Source organism: Momordica charantia (genome assembly GCF_013281855.1).
Source record: "Momordica charantia cultivar OHB3-1 chromosome 2 unlocalized genomic scaffold, Mcharantia_2.0 BLBB01000002.1, whole genome shotgun sequence".
Lineage (NCBI taxonomy): Eukaryota > Viridiplantae > Streptophyta > Magnoliopsida > Cucurbitales > Cucurbitaceae > Momordica > Momordica charantia.
The window spans coordinates 16,176,327-16,195,015 of NW_028275160.1; the positions used below are offsets into that span (position 1 = coordinate 16,176,327).

General features: G+C 35.1%; 1 protein-coding gene across 1 annotated transcript; it reads right to left on the reverse strand.

The window, feature by feature from the left end:
• Positions 1-3,026: 3,026 nt before the first annotated feature.
• LOC111024907 (Chaperone DnaJ-domain superfamily protein) lies at positions 3,027-7,614 on the reverse strand. The gene is made up of 7 exons (XM_022302724.2): positions 7,219-7,614; positions 6,713-6,742; positions 5,844-5,933; positions 5,038-5,176; positions 3,715-4,021; positions 3,581-3,635; positions 3,027-3,429 (listed from the first exon to the last, which is right to left on the reverse strand). The coding sequence occupies exons 1-7, from the start codon at positions 7,351-7,353 to the stop codon at positions 3,355-3,357; spliced, it is 831 nt and encodes a 276-aa protein (XP_022158416.1). The 5' UTR covers positions 7,354-7,614; the 3' UTR covers positions 3,027-3,354.
• Positions 7,615-18,689: the final 11,075 nt, after the last annotated feature.

The following is an 18,689-nucleotide window of genomic DNA, read 5'->3' on the forward strand; positions in this document are numbered from 1 at the left end:
ATACTTCAAATACTTTGCAAATAAACATAATATCAATTTTCAAATTAGTTTTTAAATTCATAATAAAACTTCAATTTCATATGCAAGATATCAATTTCAAATCTTCCTATCAAATCCAAAATACATTTTAGTTTTTGAAGGGATATCACAAATCACTTACAACACTTTTCGAAGGGATACGGTAAATCACTTACAATAGATATGACAAATTACTTACCTCATTCAGAAATCTGCGAATCTTATTAACTTCCTCGGTAGTTGTCAACTTAGAGGCCTATAAACAACCAATATCCAAAATCAATCGTTAAATCCTATCCAAGGATTTAAAATTCAACCAATTACTAACCAAATCTAATCTACCCAAATTTTCCATTCAAAACACTTTTTTATGCAAAATAATTAGGAAAGTATGGATTTGGGGCTACAAAACCAGATGTGAAAACTGGGTTAAAAAGTCTCTAAAATCAACAATAACAACCATTAAAATTACAAGAATCGGTACAAATTAATACAGACTAAATTTACAAAAAGTTTCTCAACTAAACAAGTTTAAAAGCCTTATAATCAATTGAAAATTTTGGGATTTTAAATCTGGAAAATTTTATGTTTTATAAAATAAAACTTCCAAGAATTTTCCATAAAACAATTAACAATTTACTGATTTTTATAGAAAAATCAGATCTGAAAACCGTATAGAAAACCTTTAAAACTTAGTAAAAACATATAATTTTTCATGTAAAAATCATAACAACAAACTATAATTTATAGGATACAAATAGGTAAACTTTTTATGCAAAAAGTGTCTCAAAATAGCCCAAAAACAATCTCATAAACAAAAAGATTCAAACCAAAAATTGTGGAAAATTTGTAGGACAAAAGTTCTTAAAATCTTTTATTCTAAAAAACAAAACTTCAAAACTTTTCTCAATAAACTGAATTAAAAAAACTACAGAAAAATAAAACTAAAACAATGATTCTATTTAGAAAGTTTTCTAAGTGATTTTAGAGTATTGGGTAACAAATAGAAATAATTTTTCTAAAAATCAAATTAGTTTCAAATAATTTTTACAAGAATCATTTCAAGTTGATTCTCTACAAAAATTGATTCTAAAATGATTGACCAGGAATCACTTTATGGTAGTGTAACCAAACAAAGTTGCGAGTAAAATCACTTTTAAAAAAATATAACCATGCAAGTATTTTAATTAAAACCATTTTTATAAAAAGTTTTTCAAAATCTTTTTTTCTCCTGAAAAATGTCTAAAATAGAAAGTAGGTAAAACTCACCCTATATCTACCCTGTTCTTAGTTTTTTATTCTAAACATTCCCTAAGCATATGATTATTCAAACACCATGACACGTCTTCATTGAATTTAGTTAAGCCCTAAAGAGTGTGTTATTTACTTTTTCAATAGAGAGAAACAAGAATCTTTAAGCTTTCTTCATTTCCTCCTTTGTATACCATGCCCATTTCATCTCTTCTTGCATTTGACGTTGTTCATGAGAACATTCCGCCCCGCCACTGCAAAGAAGTTGCTGGAGGGAGACGCCACCAGTAAATTGTCGCCGCTCGATTGCTTGGCGCCCGATTTAGGACTTTGTGGCGCTCTCGACTTGGTGTCTCAAAATTAGTATTGTTCTATGATTCTTGCTTCTCTGTTCGATTGCTCTCCTCTTGTTTGATTGAAGCGACCTTGTGTTCTTGGTTTTGCTACTTTGTACATTTCCTCCTAATGATATTGTCCAGAGTAGATGTAGTTTATTATGATTAAATCCGTTGGGTACATTCTCAAAATTCTCTAACTTTCAATTCTGTCCACCAATATATTTTTATTCAGAACTAAGATCTAAGATTAATTAGAGATTACGATATAAAATTCATAACAGTATGTACACATTTATCATAAAAACTGTCCATTTTACCCATATAACTATGTGATACTCATTTGTTAAAACTTAACAAAGCTTTTGAGTGTAGGGTTAAGATAATTTGCCAAAACGAGCATAGCTCAGCAGTAATTGACATATATCTCCAACCAAGAGGTTGTGAGTTCAATCCACTACCCCACATGTTAAAAAAAAAAAGGATAAAAGATAATTTTTTGTACCTTCCCATTTGCAAACGTTTATATTCTTTGTGGAGGTCGTTGGCATGGCAATTATATGCTTCTTAATAAAAGTTATTGATCAAAGTTCTCTAATTAAGTCACTGTGGTATAATGATAATGTTGAGTTGCGAGGTATATACCCTACGTATGACTTAACGATGAAGAAGAGCGTGTTCATAGTGATTATGAGTCTGGTTAAATAAGTGAGAATAGTGAATATGAGATTAGGCATCTCTATAAAGGATCATATAACAGATAAACATAACCTTCCCACCAATACGCCTTAGATTTTGTCTAGTTTTTCAAGTTTTAGTTCAACACATAGGGGTGTCTAAACCAATTGAGCTATATTCGAGTTTACAATATGCCTCATGTTATGTCCATATACAAAATGAGAGATTGCACTGTAGATTTCGACAAGTTTCTCTCTTGTTCCGTGAGTTAATAGTTTTTTAATCGAAAATAAAACGATTTAAACATATAACCAAAAAATAAGAAAAAAAAAAGGAGTTAATGCTTAACATACAATTGATCAAATTGATATTCAAAGATCACTCCTCTTAATAGTTTAAGTGGGAAACATTCTGCAGTTTTCTCGAAATAATTATCATTAAAACAAACATAGTTTTTAACAATAGAAAATATAACATAAAATTTTATTTATTATCTAAAAAAAGGAAGATACTGTACCAAATTCAGAGCACAAGTATTACACAAGGGCAAAAATGTTTTCAAATTGGAACCAGCTCTATGCAAAAATAGTGTGATTATGTAAACTATTCAAAAGTACATTATAATATGTAAGAAATTTAACTTTTAAAAACAAAATAGAAAATCACTGTCAAACAAGTTCATCTTTGTACAAAATCTTTAAATTTGGCTATATTACTTATCAAATTCAAAGCAAAAATATAAAATTACACCAAAAATTCTTTTAAATTGGCCAAAACTAGTATGTGTATGATTGTAGTTACAAGTACAACAGTGATCCATCTCATAGAACTGCTACAAAAACTAAAATCCTAAGCCATAAATAATACATAAATTCCCAGAATATCCTCAAAGAATGGCAATGGAATCACCTTAGTTTAAAAAATTTGAAGAATGCAAATGCATCCATTATTCCAAGAAGGTTTTTTTTTTTTTAATTGAAATATAGACTATATATAACCTTATAATAAATTATCTTTTGAAATCGATGGTTGTTGCAGTTCAATTTGTTACAAGTTAGAGCACACCTGCAGCTTAACCTGGAGATAGTGCGCAGCACAAGGAGTTGTATGCATTAACACAAAGTTTGAATTTCTCTTCAGCAATTGCCTGAAAACATGCCAAAAAAGAAAAAACAAAGAAACTTGTTAACGTTTTATTTATTCTGATCAGTCAAAAGAGCGACATAAGACGTGTCGAGTTTTGAAATACACATACTGAATGCTATGTGTTTAGATTGAAAATATTATTTCAAACTCACCTGGGAAGATCCTTGATGTTTATCAGGATGCCATTTTAAAGCAGATAAGCGGAACCTGCAAGATCATGGAGAAGAATTTAAGATAAACAAGTAAAAAGCCACTCTGCATCTGATAGAAAAACCAATCAACTTACGCGGTTTTAACATCTTCTATCTTCAAAGGACCTTTTTGTGGCAAACCAAGAATGGTTCTATCGGAACATGATCCTACATCAGTGGTCTCTTCATCAGATTCACAATCACTTGAATTATCCCATTCTGCAGCTCTTCGGTTCTTCCAGTTCGGAGGCTGTGTCCACTCGAAACCAAATGCTGAATTTTCAGAGGACTCCTTACATGAGCCAAAGGACCAAGCATATGATCTATTGCCAAATCTGGTGTGAAAGACTGTTTCGGAATCGTTGTCGAAGTCATCATAGAAACTCTCTCTTCTGAACTTGCCTGAAGAAAAAACCAATGAAATGTGTAAATTGACTCAAATCTCCAAAGCCCCATCTTCACCTAGTCTGGTTTCTTAATTATTATTTAGTTTCATTTTATACAGTATTATAATATTAATAAAAAACTTTATGGTGCAAAACTGCCCACCAATATCTTCATCCCTGTCAAACACTGACTAATATGAAAAAGAAACAAAGCACAACATAGAAGGAAAAAAGGATGTCCTGAGTGACGCCTCAAAATCCTCCCAGGGACTCAAACAACCTCCAAGGGACACGTGGCATTGTCTCACGGATATCCTTCTCCTTTTTTCTTCCTTTCTTACTTCTCATAATTTCATGACTATCTCCAACGCTCGCCACCTTTTGTTCAGTGCTAAAAGATTTCATCCATACGATTAAGTCAGAGACATGACTTTGATACTATCATTTTAGCTTAGCACTCTAAATACAAACACTTAAGCTGATACCAAAAAAAAAAAAAATTTCCTCGACATCTAAAAATACCTGTAATTGTCACTAAGAATCTTACTATTCCTTTCTAACCATATCTCCCAATGAACTTCGGTCTTTACTTTGAAGAAGTGACTCAAGAACATCTCAATAATGAAACCTGGTGTGTAAAAGACGGCACAATTGGTAATCCAAAGCAGAAGAGATATTATCCACACCTGTCTCTTGGACTACCCAAATATTGGTAAGCATTCAGAATATCACTACAATCACGATGATATATTTTTCAAAATACATTTTTATCAGAGAAAATAACTTAGAGTGATGAAAAAGGAAAGATCTCAATTATGTAGCAATTTAAGCCGTCAATGTTGAAATTCGGCATAAAGTCCTTTGAGGAGAATGAATAAAAAGTTTTATGGTCTACCAGGAAAAGTTGGAACATAACAAATGAACAACAATGTTATACTGAGATCGAGCCTCATGCTCCACAGAATTTTATCAAAAGAAATAAAAATCAATATAAAATAGCAGTAGATAATGTTTAAAAGATAGGAGACTAACGTTTTGTTTTCTTATGCTGGGATTTTCCCATATGTCGCATTGAAGACTTTGCTCGTTCTTTCTTATCGCAGCTACCTGATTGATCGGATGACTCCTCAGTAGACCAGCGACCACCAAGACTCCACTTTGATTCCTTATTCTGTTGAAACAGATATCAACCAAAAAACATAAGTCATGAACCAATATGCTTTTCTTTCATAATCGGGATATTGGGTTAGAGTTCTGCTCCTTTCATTATGCTCGTGGCTCACACTCACTAATCTCCAATAAGGTTTCGCCCGACCCAAGGCCAGCTTTGGGAGACAACAAGGGTTCTAAGTTTTTAAATCTTCAACATAAGGACTTTAAGACCCTGGGGTTATTTCCATACATCCAAGCACTAATCTTCAGGGCATGGAGATATCAAATAACCTTTATCCATATATTAAAGCCTCGAAATGCAAATGCAACCAAGAAGCAGGATTAAAATTCTTGGAAAAGCAGGGAGGCAAGAACCTAAAAAGTTATGGGATTCAAGACATTCAAATGGTTTCTTCAACCCTTACGTCGAATAAATAACGTCCAAAGCATTCAATGACATGAACTCTATCAATCTCATTATTATGCACTGAAAATAAGAAGTGACCGGTTCCACATCATAATAAAATTATGATTGCTTTTCTTCTAACGCACTATTTTCTCGAGAGGTGTAGGTTCATAGAATAGTAATAAACATCTGCAAACTAGTGTTTGCACTATGTAGTGTAATATGAACAGCCGGTGCAACTTAATTTTTAATGTGTGCATGTGTGCATCAGATGTCATACCTGAAAGGTAGATCCATTGTTGTAGAGGAGGTCCTTTAGAGCCTTTTTTGCATCAGCACGCCTTTGACGGGTTACATATCTAACATAATTCTGGTATGATCATTTCAAATATTAGAATCTTCTAAAGAAACAATAAATTAAATATAAGCCAGAAAAAACAGAGGGCAAGAGATGATCAAAGTTGATTGAAATGAATAGGCTTCATCTGAACCCATATAATTCAGGATGTAAATCAATGAATTTCACTGTTTAGTGTAAATCAAGTTTAAACAGTTAAAAGTATATTATCCCTCTCTTGGGAAGTAGTTTTGTAATTTCTTTTCCCTTTTGACTGTGGAGATACCTTATCTACTAAACTGTTTTTTTCTATTTCCTTCTCTCTTCAACTTACAGGTTTGTTCACCCGTCAAAAAAATATAAACTCCTAAGAAGAGGCAATTGAAACGAAAACTTTCATAAGCAGACTATAAAATAAAAGGCAAAAATAAAAGGCAAAATGTATCATTTTAGTAGGACTGTACCATTGAGCCCAATCACACCATAAGCGGAATACTGAAAGCAATAAAACATTCAACAAAATTCTTAAAATGACAACCATGATCTTCATAAGACTGCAGTCTTAAGTTCAAAGAATGTAATCCAATGAAAAAGCCTTCTAGATAGACATAAATGTACACCGAGCTAGCATTTAGTGCAATGGGATAAACATGAAAGATCTTCAAATGCTGAAATATCTCCCTCAAACACCCAAGACTCTAATTTGAAAAGAAGAAGAAAAAATGGTCCGTCTGGCTCAATGACATGAATCTTGCATTTATAAGCAAGTATTACAAAAACAAAATAGTTAGCTAATTGATGGAATTACATACCTTTGACGGCTCCTTTCCCTTTTCACCATCCTGCAAAATATTAAAAAAAAAAGAAATTTTTAAAGAAGTTAGAAATGCAGAAAATATTATGCATTCAATGTTGCAAATGATTATAACTCAACTAGATTTATTTCACTTCTTATGATCAAAATTTAAATATATATTTCAGTTATTTGGTTTCTATCAGATTGTAGACCAATGATCCTCTGCTTGAACGATTTTGTTTAAGTTTATCAGCACATAGCTCAGCATTTCTTGTTCCATCACCCAACCAGAGAAAAAATAACTACATTCACCCTCTACACATATAGGATGATACATTATTTCAAACAATAACAAATTAACTCGTTTCAATCAACACGAAACAGCCTTAAAGCGTTTAAAATTCTGCATAAATTACACAAAAACTAGTGAAATCAACAAACTGGGCACTTACCCAAATAGGCAATTCATACAAAAAAGAAAAAAAAACCCCCAGAAAAAAGGCAAAAGGGAAGCAAACTCACGAATCTCCAATTGTTCTTCCATTTGTCGCAGGAGGCGGGCGTGGAGTGGAAAAATGCGACATGGGTTGCAGCGGAAGTGGACCCGATTAAGGATTTGTTGAGAATTAGGGAAGTTCGAAATCTGGGTATTAGCATTGGGAATTGAAAAGCTGAAACAAAGAATAAGGATTGAAGAGAATGTTAATGTAGTGCAGTCGTCGGGGGCGTTTGATGGGCAGAAAATGGAGTTGAATTGAAGGATTGAGAAAGATTGGCGCCGAATTCGGCTCCGAGGAGGAGGCTTCTCTGCAATTGCTTGTGCTCGTTGCAGTGATTTCTAAACATGGAAGAAAAGCACATATGGCCCAAATTTCTACCGGTGCCCATGGGCCTCCTCTCCGATACCAATATTTGGATAATTTAAGTCGCGTTTTAAAAAAGGGCAACGGCATGAATGGCAAAAATAAATAAAGTGTTTAAAAAGAGAATTTATAGTAGATCTCCCTATTTCTCCTGCGGTATTGAAAAATGGCCAAATCATTTTAGATAATGAAAAATATCTATTTATATTTTTTAACTGTTTTGTAGGTTTGATATTTGACACTTCTACTCTTCTATTTAGTTATTAGTTTTAAAATCAAAATATTCTAATTTTCATTATCTTCCTATAGTCTATCTCTTTGATTCTAGTGTTTTTTTCTAACCACCATTATTATACACTTAGATATATATGGAGATAGAATTCGCAAATTATAAGGAGACATCACACAGCGGGAAATGATTAGAGAGGGAATCTATCGGAGTCGAGTTGACAAAGGGAGAGGATGCGCGAGGGAACAACGGTGGGGCAATGCATTGGGTGATAGAAATGGGTTGCAAGTGGAGCGGCAGGGGTGGAGGGTAAGGCTTTACTTTATCCTTATTTTTATATTTTTGTATTAATTGTTCACAAAAATATACCTTATTTATTCAACTATTTCTTTAGTTGGGCTTCGAGATTGCGTATACGCGAAAAGAGCTCGCTTTCTACTTTCTACCTCGACGTTTTGTGCCCGGTTCTGGTTCAGGAAAGAGTCTTATCTCTTTCATTGGAGCACATTGATGCCGAAGGAGTCTTCGGAACCGGTGGAGAGGCTATGATGATTGAAGGCTATTCAAATAGCATGACTCATACCACAAAGAAAGGGGTATCTAAGTCACACCAGTGGAATAGCTTTTTTTTTAATAATTCTCTCGATATATGATATCAAAAACCTGCCTTATGACTGATAAGGTAAGGGGTTTCAAAAGAAAAAAAATGACAATTCTACGTGTGATGATATTGTTCACTGTATTTGTTACTCTATCCTTATATTTATATTTTTGTATTAATTGTTCACAAAAATACACATCTCTTCACCATATTTGTTGTTGTATTTGTTCTTCGCTTCACCATATTCTTTGTATTTGTTCCTCTCTTCACCATATTTGTTGTATTTTTGTGTTCACCGTATTTGTTATACTTTTGTTTCTCTATTCACCATATTTGTTGTTCGCATTTGTTGTATTTTTATTTCTCTGTTCACCGTATTTGTTGTTTATTGTATTTTTGTTTCTTTGTTCACAGTATTTTTTATTTGTTGTTTTTATTTCTTTGTTCCCGTATTTGTTGTATTTGTTCTGGCTTTAGTATTAGTATTTCTATTTCTAATTACATTTTGTTTATTAATGTTTATTAGATATCCTGACGGTTATTTTTCATTTTTTATAAAAAAATATTTTTTTTTTCCAGATTTGTTAGCATAATTCTCTAAAATTGGTTTGAAAACTATTTGAATTGAAAAATTTAGGTAGGATTCTAAAAATATTTGAATTATCCTATGGTTAGGTAGGATTCTCCTATAAAAAAGGAAAAATAACAAATTCATTTAAAAATGATTTTAGAAGAGGGTAATTTCGTCCCTAAAATATTAGTAAAGATCTTACTACTTTTACGTCGACCATTATTGAAAAGTGAATATTGTTTCCAACTCAAGAAGTTAGAATTGTTCAAATAAGATGACCCACTGAAACTATTAATGAACACAACTATTTATTTTAAGGAAAATTTTATGACAATATAGAAACGGAAAATTTTCTTTATTATTATCATTTAGTATGCATTACAAAAATTTCCCGCTATTCCTCTATTTGATGTCGATTCATCCACACTTCCATTCTTTGTAGAGGAAGGCTAACTGCTTGCTGGCTGGGAGCTGTATGAGCGGTAACGTCCACGTACGGCTCTGTGAGAAGGGCGGTGGACAGAAATGGCCTTGTTGTACCTCACTCTCGTCTTCAATGGGGTCTGCTCTTTTTTTTTTGGGAGAGTATGCCAATATGATCTTAATGAGGTGCGGGGCTTTGCATCTGACATTCGTTGGGCTTCCCTCTTCGGGGGCCTGCGTCCCGGCGTTTTTGTGCAATAAACCCCTCCGGCCGAAGACTAGTGGTAGGTGGTCCCGCGGAGCTTTCGGAGAAGGGTAGCCTAGTGTGTAAGCACAGCAATGAACCGCGGCCATATTTTGAAATCGCTTATTTTAAATGACTATATCTATTGTTACCACTTTAAAAAATGGTCAAAGATATTAAATATTGTGTAAATGGCTAAATGATATTTTTTTTAGAATTCTAAATATTATTTTAGACAAATATACCTCTATACTATATGTGCTTAATTTTAGGGATTTTATTTGGTACAACAACTTAGCAAAAACAACGCATCCTAATTATACAAATCAATATTAAATAATCAAATTTAAACAACTAAAATATAATTTAAAATTTTAAAATATATTTTGAAAGTAGATAAATAAAAATTTATTCAAAATTTGACTAACGTTTAAAATTTATAAATTTCTAAGTTAAAATCTAGGTTAAAAAACACATTTGGTCCCTGAAGTTTCACTGAAGTAACGATTTGGTCCTTCAACTTTCAAAAGTAACAATTTGGTCCCTGTACTTTGAAATTAGTTATAATTTAGTCCCCACCGTTAAAAATTAGGTTAGATTTAACATAAATCTGACGTGGACGTTCCACGTGTACAAATAAAATCGCAAACTGTACGGATTGGTCCAATCTCAAACCGGTTCAAACTTGGACTTATTTATAATTTGGAAAAAAAATTATAAAGAGAAAAATGCCTCCCTTCGACGCACGGCTCTCCAATTATGTAGCTGAAGGACCTAAACTAGTGAAAGTTTTGGCTAGCATGGTGGTGATGGCGAGTCCGGTGTTGTGGATTAGGGTGTTCGTGAGAGTTTAAACGAAGAAAGACCAGGAAGAGGAGTCATTCGGAGAATGGGGTTGTTCTCGATGAAGCGAGGCTCTGCGGCGGTGGGGAAACGAAAACCATAGGGAGAAAAAGTTTACAAATGAAATGGAGATACAAGTTGTGTGTGTTCGACCATTGACAATATATCAAAAAAGAGATCAAAATTGAAATTATAATAAACTATTACTAAAGTAGCAGCAGCCAGGACTCTAATCCAAATATGTTATTTAAGGTGTTGCCAAAGGCAAAGGTGCATCTGACGGCGGCCCGACAATCCACGATGAAGACAGAGATAGAGACGGAGCCAGAGCTAGAGCAGGCAGAGGAGTCACCGAAGGAGCATGGCTTTGTGGCGGTGGGGAAACCCGATCTGCAGTTCTCTTTATTTAATTTCAAACCAGTCCAAGTTTGAACTGGTTCGAGATTGGACCGACCCGTACAGTTCGCGATTTAATTTATACACATAGAACTTCCACGTCAGATTTCTGTTAAATCTAACCTAATTTTTAACGAAGTACAGGGACCAAATTGTTACTTTTGAAAATTGAAGGACCAAATCGTTACTTTAGTGAAACTTCAGAGGCCAAATATGTTTTTTAACCTAAAATATAAAATATAAATTTAATATTTCTAGGTGGGAAGTGTAAATATATTTAATGGTCCATACATAATAGTCTACACTTCCATTGCTGGGGTCAATATCAGTATCTATAGTAGTCTACACTTCCATTTATGGGGTCAATGTCGGCATCTAAAGTGATCTGATTGAGTGTCGCACTTCCATTTCGAGGTTAATGTCAATATCTACAATGGTCTTTACTAGTGTTGCATTTTCATTTGGGGATAAATTTTGGTATTTACAAAGGCAATACCTATAATGTCTTCCACAACTAACTTTTTCCTATGATTTGTAAGCATAATCGTGACCTATAATAAAGAACTTGAGAGGAAAATAGGGGAAAAGTAACTTCAGGGAATAAGTTGCAAACTCCAACAAGAATGAGAAAGGGCGAAGAAGCAAACAGAAATAAAATTGAATAAGACTAAGAGAAAAGCAAACAGAAAGAAAACTGAATAAGACTAACCTCAGTGCATGCCCAAGCCAAGGGTAGTAGATACCATAGATCTTTTGCAATTATGACAAAGCCTAATATGTAGGAAACTACAAATACTAAAACAAACTTTCATGCTTTCACATCATTGATCTTAAACACCTTAAAAGTCATGGTCTGAGTGATTTGTTTTGGTCGTAACTATCATCGTATAGAAATGCGATTAGTATAGAATTCACTATTGCCAAACGGTAATCACTTTAGTAACATATGCACACTGTATATATCAATAGATACACGTATAATTACTAGTGAGTTGATGGTAACTTGTGGTCTACACTTTATTTATGAGTTCAATGTCAATATTTACAGTGGTGCGTGTCGCACTTTCTTTGAATTGTGGTCTATACTGGAGTCGCACTTCCATTTATTGGGTAAATGTCAGTATCTATAATAGTCTGCACTTCCATTTATGGTGTCAGTGTCGGTATCTACCATGGTCTGCATTGGGTGGTGTCGCACCTCCATTTCGAGGTCAATATTAATATCTACAATGGTCTGTACTAGTGTTGTATTTTGATCTTGGGATAAATGTTGGTATCTACAAAGGCAATACCTATAACGTCTTCCACAACTAACTTGTTTCTATGATTTGTGAGCACAATCGTGACCTATGATAAAGAACTTGAGGGGAAAAGAAGAGGAAAGTAATTTCAAGGGCTAAGTTGCAAACTTCAACCAGAATAGGAAGGGGAGAGAGAAAAGCAAATAGAAAGAAAATTGAATAAGACTAAGAGAAAAACAAACAAAAAGAAAATTTAATAAAATTAACCTCAATCCATGCCCAAGTCAAGGGTAGTAGATACCATGAAGCTTTTGCAATCATGACAAAGCCTAATGTGTAAGAAACTACAGATGCTAAAATAGATTTCTAGTCTAAGTGACTTGTTTTGGTCTCAACTACCATCATATAGAAATATGATTAGTATAGAATTCACTGAGATGAGAGCTTGGAAGGATGAGACTTAATCCATCATTGTAGTGAGAGCTTGTAAGATACAAATTATCGTTCAATTGGTTCTTGCAGAGGGGAAGATATAAGAGATCACATTAAGACTAAAATTAAAAAGGTGAAGATATAAAATCAAATCAATTAAATCCCTTAAATATGAAAAACAAATCTATATTAGGTGGTTTCAAGTTAGTAGGAAACAACATTTGAATTGAAAAGCAAGTTTGTTGGGTGGTTAAATAGTTATAAATTCCAAAAAAAAAAAAAAATATATAAGAAGGGCATTATGGGGAAAAACAAAAAAATATAAAATTCCAAATATATCATTTAGCCATTTTTGCAAAATTATAAAAAAAATAGACATTTTCTTAAGTGGGTGGCATAATTTAGCCACTTACTTAAATTTCACTTTAAAAAATGGCTATTAGTTTAAATTTTTTTTACAAATGGCAATATTTTAGATGTTTTTGAAAGTAGGGTGGTTTTCCAACATTACCCTTTGTTCACGTTTTTTGGGTTTTTCTTATATTCAATCATGTAACAAACTTTGTTTTGAATTCAAATGTTATTCCTACATTCAAGGGATTTTAAGTTAATTATTTTAATTATTTTGTTCTGAATTTCAGTTAATTTAAACAATTTGTGTACGTGTCTCTCATCTCATCGGCCATTGTTCTACTGTATTTTCTTCTTCTTAGACTTTTTTCTCAAAATTAAAAGGTCAATAAATGTATATACCAATTTAAAAAATCAAAATTATAATTTAATACACGTATATATCACCATGCAACTCAATTATCAAAGTTAAAAGGTCCATACATATATATACAACTATACAACTCAAAATATCATAAGTATAATGTCAATATATGTATACACCAATAATTACCTCACTAACAAGACGTTCTCCCTCAACTTTAGTCTGTTTTGTCTTCCTCCGACTAAGTCTCCCTCGCCCCTCTTTTTGGGGGTGTCATTCAATTTCTTACTTTTCCTTCCCTGAATATTGTCACATTCTCTAGTGTTCATTGCAACCTCTCCTTGGGTGCTCGATCATTCTATCTGTATATATAAAGATAATACATCTATATGGGGATTTTTTAAAAAACAAAAAAATATATATATAAACTACTGTAGTTATACCTCTTCTTCACTTAGGTGATTTTGCAAGATTCCCTTCAACGCCCTGTTACTAGCAGCTTTTAACCTTTCACTTGATCGTTGAGATATTCCTCCTCCAACTTTTCCCATATCTATACATTATATTTAGTATTAAGTTTGTTGGAGTTGTAGATATACTCCTCATATTTAGTTATAAACTGAACACTCATGTTGGTCTCACGCTTGTATTTTCTTTAAATACCTCTAAAATACAGAAAAACTAAAAATATATTTTTGAAGTAATTTTTGTACGCAAAATTGGAACAAAGTTCTTACCTTCCTCGAATAACTGCTAGAAGATGGTAGCTGAGTGGCAGATCGGGAACAGATCGAAGCGGCAGCGGGTGGATCATATCTGCATTGGGTGGATCAAGTCGGACGGCGGGCGACGGATCCAGTTTGGGGCGGGGTACATCGGACGGATCTAGTATGTGGTGTGACTGAACTGCAATGGGAAGGCGGCAGCGGGAGTGCACCTAGACGGATAGAGACGGTGCTGGTACGCGACAACCCAAGCATATTGGACTACTTGAACTACAAGCTACTTGAACCCAATCGTATAGATGGTTTCAACTCGAAAGGCTAAGAGTTAGATGGATTATCATTGCAGTCGTTACCTTGAGCAAACTAAATACTCACTATGCTCGAAGTCGGAAATACTCCACGAGTTTGGTGACCAATCAACAAGCATGCTCCGAAGGGATAAAATACGAAAACCTAAGTTCAACCACATAAAGTGATTCGGTATTTTGAGGGGGGTTTGCACACGGCAAAGGTGAGAAAACTCTCAAGTTTTATTTCAATCAAATCTAAGTTCAAAGGTGTGAAATATAAAGGGGTGTAAGCCTATTTATAGGCTAAGGCCTATGACCTTTACCAGAAATTAACAAATTTAAAAACAAAAATAAAAATGATAAATTCCTAAAACATGCAAAATCAAAAAACAAATAAAATCAAAATCAAACTTATTCCTCAAATACTCTTGTAACAAATTAGGAAAATAGATTCCTAAAATGTCCCAAGAGTGGGCGACAAGCAACTCAAGTTGGCGCCAAGGGTGGCGGTCTCAAGTAGGTGGGCGCCCATGGGGGTTGGCAGGCTTATGTGCAAGGCGAGCTGGGGAATGCTGGCACGGTGAGGTGTGCGCAGACGAGTGGTAGGAGGCATGCAGCGGCATGGCTTGGGCGAGCGGTAGGGGCGCGCGAAATGGACAAGAGCAGGGGCGCGTGCGTAGAGGCGCTGGCGATAGGTAAAGGCGTGTTGGGCAAGCATAGCTAATGCATCAACACTTCTCTAAACTGAGTAGTTCTCTTTCCTTTACCTCCAAGACTTACTCCTTCAAATCGTATCGACCCCCGACCACGCATAGCTAGGGCATCGACACTTCTCTATAGCGTTTGGCGTTCGACCCTTGAACACGTATAGCCAAGGCCTCGAACTGTTGCATCGACCCCTAACCATGCATAGGTAAGACATCGATGACTTTACAACATATTGGCCCTTGTCCTTTCCTCTCTAGGCCCCAATACTTGCCTTCCACTAAAACTCACTGTGTCGACTCCTAACCATGCATAGTTAAGGCATCGACACTCATATTTATCCAAAATTGGCGAATCGACCCCAAACCTTTGTACCCAGAGCCTCAATACTCAACTAGTGACATATCAGCCCCTGGCCCTGATACTCACCCATTCACTTCATAACATAACTTACGCTCTCACCATAGTGCTACATACTACTAAGCATGACCCATGCATCAATCACCTCATAATCGTCCAATATGCAACATACCGAAAACATACGTAAATACCAATCAACATAAAATAGCCCAGCATGATCCAACAACTACATGTATAGTTCACAAAAGAGGCACACCCAACAACATAATCAATCTATATTTAACAGATATGCAACATACTTAAACACAACAGGTTTCTCACAAATATTCAATATTCTTTCGAAATAACAAATTATAGTACGAGAACAACTAACACAATTTTCGTCACACAACCCAATAAGAACATAACCACAAATCCAACATAGCCATCCAAAATTACATGTTTACTATTTATTCACACAACCACGTGTATTTATATGACATATCAACAATTATATCAGCAATGACGTTTACTAAATGATACCACCACAAACAATCGTGAAAATATCACACATAGGCACACAAGCAAACAACCAGTTCATATGAGCACACAACAACCAATCCCCTCAAGTCAGAAACTAGTTACAAACAAAGGTCTTAACACGCTACTAAGCTCGCCGAAGGATTATCTAAGTCAAAAGTAACCAAACTTGGGTTAGAATTGAACTAAAACACTTCAATTGAATCGATGCTCAAATTATGTGAGTCGTTACCTACCAACCCACGCTAAGACAACTTGGGTTGAGAGTGGGTCGATTTTGAATGAGTCCGGCACTTCAAAACTAAGTTCGAAAAGACTTGAAGTTGTTGGTCTGATATCGAAAAGTGATGGATAACTCAAATTGACCTTCGTTTGAGTGTGGGTAAGTATCGAATAGGCGTCGAAGGGATTGAGTAACTCAAAACTAGCCCAAACCAGGGTGGGTCAACATCGAACACCCTCAAAACACTGTTGTATCGTGAAACGCCGCTGGAACATCACTGGTCGCTCATGAGATGTTAGATCTAAACCGGAGACGTCGCTAGTTCGTGTGCTCGGCCACGGGTCTAAGCTTTGGGGCTGTAGAACGTCACGTCGAGGAAACGCTAGAGATGAGGTTTCATCATCGGAGTCGTCATCGATCGGAAGAACACGCCACTACTGTTAGGAGACACGCTGGAACTGCTGCAGAAATTGAGCAAAGCTAACGATGTTTTGTGGACTGCTAACACGCTGAGGTGTTGCAAAGAGAAGGCGCCATCGAGATGCGACTGTACGGTTCGTGACTCGGGTTTGATTTGCTACCACTGTACGCCGTGCGTCGCCGCTGCTGGAGTCGAAAGAGGACGTTGCCGCCATGGGTTGTCGCTAGAGAAGAACATGCCGTCACCGTTCACTTCTTCGCCGAAGAACAAGAAGAAAAAGGGGGGATTGACGGCTGGAGAAGAAAGAAAAGAGAAAGAGAGGGCCAATTAGGGTTTTCTTTATTTTTATGTTTATTTTATTTATTTTGTTTAATTCAATTTATTTAATTTGCTTAAAATTAAAAAGTAAACATTCTCAATTTTAAAGAAAACCTTCTTAATTTATTTTAAAACTAAAAAGTCAAACTCCCAATTTTAATGGAAAGCCCATGAGTTAGAAGAAACTAAAATTCTATTTACAAAGAAATCTAACCACCCAAAACCCAAAATAACAAAATGTTAATGGCTTTAAAGGAGGGAGAAATCCTAATCTTTTTTCCAAAAAGAAAACCAATTTTAAAAAGGTTGGAAAATTTATTCCAGAGAGTAACAAATTTTTAAAACCCGAGAATAAAATTCAAAAGGAAAAATCAAATTTCCAAAACTTTGAATTATGATTTAAATAAAGTCTCTTTCCAAACTTATAAAACTCAATTTATCTAAATCCAACAAAAATAAATGTGATTCTAATTTACCAAAAATTAAAACTCCGAAATAAGAAGTTCTAAGAATTTCACTTAACGAAAAAGGAAGAAATCCAAAGGAACGATTTTAATCTTAAATTAAACAAGCCAAGAACACGGGGCGTTACACGCTTTGTAAATGTTACAAACGACCCGATCCAGGTCGTTCATGTGGAGACATGTGAGTGAGGGTATCATATACAATGAGTTTGTATAAGACCGGACCGCGAAATAATCATTGTGTAGATGTATCACAGTAAACTAACATATTGCTATTTCATAGGATGACGAGACAACTCATTCTCAATACTGAGTGAGTTATGGACTCCTGCCCGTGAGGGCTCGTCCTTTGATCTGTATGACTGAAAGTGGCCCGTAGACTCAACATTCCTACAATTTTGGGGACGAGACCAGTGGGGAGCTGGGAACATAATTTCACAAGATAGAATTCACTTCTCCTCACCTTTAGGGGAGTACATGAGTGTTCCCTTTAGTGCTGACTCCGAGACTTGAACAAGGGGCCCCACCCTCTCACTGGCCCGAGAGGGACTTCCGATTAATGGTCAGACCATAACCAGGTTGTTCATTAAAGGATTAGTGCTACTTAAGGTACAAGATGTCACACAAGGGTAAAACGGTAATTTGATCAATCTTTGGTTACGAACACTCGTGAAGGAATGACTTGCCGTAAATGGTCGATATCCGTCGACATAGAAATATTCTATAGTGAGAAGAGTTCAGCTGCAGGTTTTTAGTGGAGTAATCCGTAGTTAATGTATGTTGATTAAGGTGGTTAATGAGTTTAATCAATTAATCTCGTAACGTTGGAGCTTCTGATCTATAGGTCCATTAGGTCCCTTTGCTAACTCGAAAAGGGTAATTACGAACATTAAGTCTTGGAAGGATTTTGAATTGTTCAAATTTAATTAATTGGAATTTGAGTTAATTGTGTATGACACAATCACTACTCCCGAGCATTTTTGCTCGGAAGTAGTGAGGCTCCCACTCTCTCTCCTTCGTCGTTTTATTAAAACCACATCGAATTGCACTGTGTTGGGTTGTTGATTTCTCCCAAGAAGATCAAATCTCTCTCTCTTTCACAATTTCAAGTTTTCTTCCCTGTACCTTTTCTTTCCAAGAAGGATCCCACAATCCGTTCTTAATCCTAGACTCATGGCGATGAAATTTAGTGGTGGTGACTAAACTATATTTGATGGTTCGTGCATTCGTTGTTTTTGTTCGTACCGAATCAAGATCCGTGCTTGGGGAAGAACATTTGCCAACGGTCTACAAAAGTAAGTAACCTTCTTCCCAAGAGGCTTAACCTCTAATTTTAATAGAAATGTTATGTTTTAAAAATCGGTATTGTTTCGTTTCTAAATCGAGTTCAATCACAAGCGATCAACCGCT

What these genes read in the sequence shown, in the direction of transcription:
- LOC111024907 (XM_022302724.2), bottom strand. Translation starts at nt 7,353, where the DNA reads ATGCTAATACCCAGATTTCGAACTTCCCTAATTCTCAACAAATCCTTA. An exon ending in GGAAGAACAATTGGAGATTC is followed by an intron (nt 6,743 to 7,218) that starts GTGAGTTTGCTT and finishes AATATTTTGCAG; the next exon opens with GATGGTGAAAAGGGAAAGGA. An exon ending in AGGGAAAGGAGCCGTCAAAG is followed by an intron (nt 5,934 to 6,712) that starts GTATGTAATTCC and finishes TGATCATACCAG; the next exon opens with AATTATGTTAGATATGTAAC.